Consider the following 7324-nt stretch of genomic DNA (forward strand, 5'->3'; position numbering starts at 1 on the left):
CACACACACACACACACACACACACACACACACACACACACACACACACACACACACACACACAAACACAAAAAACACAAACAACACACACACACACACACACAACACACAAACACAACACACACACACACACACACACACACACACACACACACACACACACCTTAATCTGAAAATGATATATTCAGAAAAAGGCCTTATTCTGAATATCCAACCGGAATATGCCGTTTACATGACCTGTATCAAATTACGAATATTGCTGTGAGCCGAGCCCAGCTGATACTACTTACAATCACTTTGTGTATTACAAGTTTTCTTAAAGTTTAAATGTGCAAATGAAGCATTATCTTAGGCTGTTAAATGTGTGTTAATTAGCATAACTTTCCAGAACAAAAACCTGAACATTTGATAGGTTCAAAATAATTTTTTTATTTTGTTGTCAACAGCTTCAAAATAAATCCATTTTCTCATTTTTTCAGCAATGAAATGTTCAATATATCAGGCTCTGAATAATATATGATCAAAGCCCTGTGTGTTGGCTAGACACGTACAAGTCAAAACAAAGCCCAGTTCAGACCAAAGATTCACGACGAGATGAAACCGTTTCAGAACATTGCAGCGAAAAGTTTCAGCGGTCTGAACCGGCTCGACTCAAACCAGCTGATGGTGTTGCTGCAACTCAGCTGGTCTAGTCTCCAGAGGCTGGTTTTAGAACATAAGAGACGTCACACGTTTCAACAGCCAATAGAGAAGTCAGCTGGTCGAGTCTCCAGAGGCTGGTTTTACAACGTAAGAGATGTCACCTGTTTCAAAAGTCAATAGAGAAGTTAGCTGGTAAAATCAGCTATGAACTATAGAAATTAAATGTTGCATTATCCATTATATTTTTTTGTTACAAACACCTGGTCGAAATGGCAGTGTTTTAGACTGAGTCTCAACGAGCGCCCAAAAGCACAGTAACGTTATATGGTGGAGCAAGTTAGAGAGTGACTGAAGAGAGAGAGAGCGCCCAGCGGCGTTAGAACAAACGTTTAACCCTTGTGTTGTCCTTCGGGTCCCAGTGACCCGAAGGACAACACAAGGATTATGTACTTCCGTTTACTTTGTTGAGAATTGCTCTCTAAACAAGGGTTAATACAGCATTTTGGTCAGCTTAAACTGTGTTTAAATGTGTTCTAGAAATAAACTTTACTTACTTACTTTACAAGAAACAGGGTTTAGAGAGCAATTCTCAACAAAGTAAAGGGAAGTACATAATCCTTGTGTTGTCCTTCGGGTCACTGGGACCCGAAGGACAGCACAAGGGTTAAGAAAAAACAAATGAATATAACCATCCTCTTAACTGTTTTGTTCCACTGTTACACAAACATTTACAGGTGATATTTTTACTTTACTAGCAGTTAAAATGAATGGAAACATCTTCTCAGTAAAGGTGTGTGTGAAGGTGTGTATGTGTGTGTCAGTATCAGCATCAGAGAACGACAGCTTTCCTCTGTTCCAGTCCAGAGTCACTCTGATCCTCTGTACCTTGTTCTGCACTACGACATCAGTGCGTGGAGCTGGTGGTGATCCCACTGCGTATTTACCTTTATGGAACAATATTATCCATAATCCAGACTGTATGCTTCCCTTCCTCTGGACAGACTCTGCTAACACGCCGATTGACCAGCCTGTACTGTCTCCAACCTCGACGTCCCAGCTGTGAGTCTCTGAGTTAAAGCCCTCAGAGCCCAGGACAGAGGGGTATTTATCAAACCTCTCTGGATTATCAGGAAGCTGCTGTCTCTTTCCTACTCTCACGCTGGTCAGATCTTCAGACATGATGAGTAATGGACCAGCAGTGTTTGGATCCAAAATCACAGGAGTGTAGGAGACCATGTCCTTCATCTTGTTCCAGATGTTGAAGCTTAGGTTGCCCAGGTGTTTGGCCTCGTCTATCAGAGCTCCTGAGAGCAGCTGTGGATCATCCAGCAGGGGGCGCTGCTGGACTCTTTCCACTGCAGCCTTGTAGTTGATCAGGAATGAGACGTCTTCAGCTCTCAGCTGCTCCTCTGTGGCTCTGACTGTGTCTGAAAGAGCTGCTATCTCTCTGCTCAGAGCCTTCATATTATCCTTCATCCTATGACTCTTCTGCTCCTCTTCCTCCCTCAGTGCAGCCAACCTGGCCTCCTCTTCCTCTTCTAAAAACTGGTGAAGCTTCTTAAACTGCTCCTGGATCCGCGATTCTAAGCGCTGCGCCTGGACCTTCATGTGTTTTTCTGTCTGATCAAACTTCACTTTAACTTGTTCAAAACCCTTTACCTTCTCCTTTAAGGGCTCCAGAGTTTCCTGAAGCTCCTCCATGTGTTGTCGTGCAGCTTCATCGATGGGTCTGATTCTGTGGTTGGAGTGTGTTTCTGAATGCAGACAGATGAGACACACTGGCTGCTGATGGTCCAGACAGAAGAGTTTGAGTTTCTCAGAGTGCAGACTGCAGAGAGCCCCTGAAGCTCTCTGATCTCTCTCCAGTAAGAAGGACTCACACAGGTTCTTTAACACCAGATAACAAGGTGGATTTGAATTTAAAGATGTCGTCTTACAGACTGGACACTCTCTAGCTTGTTTCTGTCTCCACCATCTCTGCAGACAGTCTTTACAGAAGTTGTGGCTACATGTCAGAACAACAGGATTTCTAAAGACATCATGACAGACCGGACAGCAGAGATCCTCCTCTGATCTGAAAGCCATCTGGTCTCTGAGTGAAACTGAAAACACAGCAGACAGAAAGTACAGTCAGTCATGGTGATGACTATCTACTGGCTTTTAAGATGTTCTCATTAAAGTTCAGTTACATTTTATGCCATTTTTAGTTTTTATTGTTAGAATATTTACATTTTTATATATATATATATATATATATATATATAAACTCTCCTCGCCAGCCTCGTGCTGCGTTCAATGTTATTGTGAAATACCCTTTTCCTATTCAGTGGTTGTTTTTGTTGTTTAAAAGGAATTTACTGGTGAAATAAGGAAGAGGCTTGATATTTATATAACTTTATATAATTTATTTTTATATAATTATTTGACTGAAATGGTTATCAGAAATAATCTCAGAAATATTTTATTTAAAAAAAAAAAAAAAAGACTAAAATGTTTTGACTAAAACTTAACTAAGATATATTGAGTTCTCTTTTGACTAAAACTACACTAAAATGACAAGACTTTTAGTCGACTAAAACTTGACTAACAAAAAAAAAAAAGATATGTGAATGACTAAATATGATTAAAACTAACAAGGACATGTGGCACAAGACTAAGACTAAACTAAAAATAGATGACAAAATTAACACTAGTCCAAAGTATCATCTCGCACGACATTCTTGTGTGGTTTAGTAGCTGCACCACTGCTGACAAAAAGGCGCTGGACAGAGTCAGGAAATCAGCACAAAACAATTCACACACAGCTCCCCTCACTCACTGACATATCACACCAGATGCCTGCAGAGGGCAAAAAACATAATTAAGGATTGTTCCCACCCAGGTCACAACCTCTTCACTCTGCTGCCATCTGGAAGGCGTTACAGATCTTTCCAGAGTCGCACTTCCAGACTTTTGAAAAGTTTTTATCCAAGTGCCATAAAACACCTGAACTCATGACCTATATGGATTGCACTCCACTTTATGTCTTCTTTTAATTACTTATCAATTCTAACAATGTATTTACTTACTTATTTATTTATTACTGTGTTCATATTGCTTAGGCGGCTTCCTCGGCGGCGCTGTGGAGATAGGTCTGGCATCATAGATATAAACACGTAGATACCGCCTTTGGTTGTGTGAGATGCGTCTGAGCCGCCACCAGTTTGGGACGGATATCGGACACACTTGACCATACAGACTCACAGAAAAAAACTTTTGTACAAATTTTGGGTGTTCATGTGAAAGATATGCCAAACTAAGTAACATAGAACAACATTTCACAGATTAAAAAGGTGTTTTACAATATTGGAATGTTACAAAGATGTTGAATGTAATATCACAAGATGTCATGTTAATCCTCCGTTACTGATACTGACTTAAGGTAACGTGTAACGTAAAGTATTGTTATTTCAGTAGTAAGCAATCTCTCAGTAAGATGCTAAAATGACGTTTGTCGTGTGTGTTGTTGAAGCAGCAGCTCTGCGGCTGAACTGCAGTTCTTTGAGTGGCCGTTTGAGGCGAGTTATTCCCCATAGACTCCTATGTTAAAAAAAAAAAAACCTGGTACAGCTGGTAAGCCTGGTACAAAGAACAGGTTGGGTCTCTATAGCTAATTCCCCCCTTTATAACTGGGTTTAACTGTTTTTTATAACTCACCCTTTTAATCAAATTAGGCTTAAAGCTGCATACCGTTACTATCAAGTCAAGTCAAGTGGGTTTTATTGTCATTTCAACCATATAAACTGTATATAGTGAGACAAAACGTTTCACCATGGATCAAGTGGGGTTACCCGCTGAGCACACTGTTAAATTTAAAATATATAAAAACGCCATTTGAAACAGGCTACATTTAGTTACACACATAGAGTTACACACAAGATTATACATAAAGTGTAATTACTACTTAAGGTAGAGCATTTAAGACAGACAAGGGACAGGACAGACAACAGAAAACAAAAACAGGGCATAAGTAGACTTGTAACAAGTTAGGTTTCTATATATACACAATATATATGTTTTTTCGTTATGAAACCCCACATTTATTTGACAAAGTATCCTGTATCATATATGCATGTCTGGTATTTGTAGCAAAGCAAACCGCCTAAGAATCGGTAGCAAATTCAGCGATAAATTATGATTTTAATTGTGGATAGACCTCCTGCCTGTAGACAAACATGCATCAGGAGGGGCTGCATGTCCGTACCAAAATGGCGGCCGCGTCGACGTATCGCTCCAATGAACACTAGCAGCCAATGTGGTAGACTATCTACTGGGGCTACATATCTGTGGGTCTGGCAATGCGACACTAATTAAACTGTCCACAAAGAAAATGAAAAAAACTGTTCCGTTTACAAATGTAAACGATGTTTAATTCAGTTATTACATGCAACCAAAATAAAAGAAACCTTCAAGTTAAATGAATAAGTTTGTTGTGCACTTACAGAATGAGCCAGTCACTTCTCCAGTCCGTGAATCCGGTCCAGGTTTCTGCTGGGTTTTCTGGCCGAATGGCGGGTTACCTGAAGCAGCTGAGGAGTCGATATGAAGCGGTCCGGGAGTTTGTAGTGCGGGGACTCGGTGAACAGATCTCACCGGTCGGATGGAGAAACAGTTTGAAATGGAGTCAACGTTTTTCTACCGCGCTGCTCGGTGCTCTACTACTCTTTCATTCCTTCCTCAGCTCCACTTCTTTCTTCTTTGAGGTTTTTTTGTCGGTTGGCACACAACGATTTGGTGCTGTACCGCCACCAACTGGTATGGAGTGTGATTAGATAGACTTTATTAATCCCACATTGGGGAAATTCCTGTGTTAAAGCAGCTCAAAAGAAATAAATATTGAAATGCATCAGAATAACACAGATAAACATTAAGTAGACATAGGAGAAAAAATATACACAAAGTATAAGAAATAAAAAAAATAGATTTAGTTATAATAATAGTATAATAGTAGTAATAGTGTAACATATTTACACAATAAACACCCTTATATAAACAGACAGTATATACACATATACATATGAGTAAGGTGGATCAGGATATCTAAAGTGTACAATACTGAAAAAAATACTAAAATAATTTTAAGTTTTGTTCTCTATATAGCTATGCCCCCTTCATAACAACTGTCTGGGGGTGAATGTTTTTTTATAACCCACCCATTTAAATTATATTAAAGCTTCAAGGAGCATACTGTAGACCCACACAAGATATGATATGTTGGTATGAAAACCTGCATTTTAAATTAAACTAAGTACCATGTATCAGAAATACATGTCTGGCATTTGCAGAACGCTATAAAAACCAGTTGGAAATTCTGTGAAAAATATGGTTTTAATTGTGGATAGACTTCCTGCCTCGATACAAACACATGCATTAGGAGGCGCGGCATGAGACTGCTGGGCCTAAATTGTGTTTGAACATGAAAACAAACACTTTTGTTGTCCCTATCTCAATGTTTTAGCCGTTTTTTTCAAAATTGATAGCCCTATATCTGACATTTTGTTTTTCCGTTTTGGGTGCTTTTTTTTATGTATTTTTCCAGTGTTTCACACATAGTAGTTCATAGTTTTTGTTGCTTTTCCCAACTTTTTGGACAACATGGGGGTTAAAACATGAACCCAATGTGTATTGAATAAACACCCTTGTCTTCTTGGTTCATGCACTTTGCGCACAGTAAAGACCCTTTCTCATACAGAATATATAATCATCCTCTTTATCTATAAGCTTCTACAAAGTGTATGGCTCCACACACACAGGTTAAAATAATAAAACATACACATGCATTACGAGGCACAGCATGTCCGCCCCAAAATTTTACAAATTAGTTCTTAAGCCCAGAATGAGGCCCGTTGTGAGTGCTTTTACTTTTGGTACTTTATTCAGTTCAACACTTGGATCAGTAGAGGGCGCCAAAGCATCAGCAAAACAACTCCTGCTGCAAGTTCATCTCTTCATCACACACATTTATTAAAACCATCTCCAGACGGCAGATTACCTGCTGAAAATCATAGAACCTTTTTCATTTGATTCTCTTTTTCTGCTTCCCATCCGTGATAACCTTGTTTATTATTTTCATTGTAGGATACAGTTCTTAAATCACCAACTTTACTTAAAGTCTGAACCCAAACTGAGACTTCCACCTTCAGATAAAAGGCTGCTCCTATTTTACTACTACTGAATACTACAGCGGCTCCCTGTATCTAACCTCGTCATAGCGCTGCTAGCGTGGCTGTAGCCTCCAGTGTTGTTTATGTTTTATCATATTTCCTAAAAATCATATTAAAAGGTGTTGAAGTTTCACTCTGAGCTCTCAGAATAATGATTTCATTGAATTTTGGGTGTTTTATCCAATTTTATAGAATTTTTAGTCTTCCCAGGTCAAACTAATATATATATATATATATATATATATATATATATATATATATATATATATATATATATATATATATATATATATATATATATATATATAATATGATAATCCATAAACATTTATCCCTCTGTGTGTGTGTGTGTGTGTGTGTGTGTGTGTGTTTGCATACTTTTAACAGTATGCCAAGGGGGAGAGAGTGCAAAAAGGCCAAGGTTAAATTTATACAGTCTGTGATTTATACACACACAGACAGTAACACACACACACACA

At 38.7% G+C, this 7324-nt stretch overlaps 1 protein-coding gene across 1 annotated transcript; it reads right to left on the reverse strand.

Moving 5' to 3' along the window:
- Window positions 1-1228: 1228 nt before the first annotated feature.
- Window positions 1229-5420, reverse strand: LOC120557012 (nuclear factor 7, brain-like). Its single transcript, XM_039797007.1, has 2 exons — window positions 5124-5420; window positions 1229-2744 (listed from the first exon to the last, which is right to left on the reverse strand). The coding sequence occupies exon 2, from the start codon at window positions 2725-2727 to the stop codon at window positions 1339-1341; it is 1389 nt and encodes a 462-aa protein (XP_039652941.1). The 5' UTR covers window positions 2728-2744; window positions 5124-5420; the 3' UTR covers window positions 1229-1338.
- Window positions 5421-7324: the final 1904 nt, after the last annotated feature.

Source organism: Perca fluviatilis, chromosome 4, assembly GCF_010015445.1.
Source record: "Perca fluviatilis chromosome 4, GENO_Pfluv_1.0, whole genome shotgun sequence".
Lineage (NCBI taxonomy): Eukaryota > Metazoa > Chordata > Actinopteri > Perciformes > Percidae > Perca > Perca fluviatilis.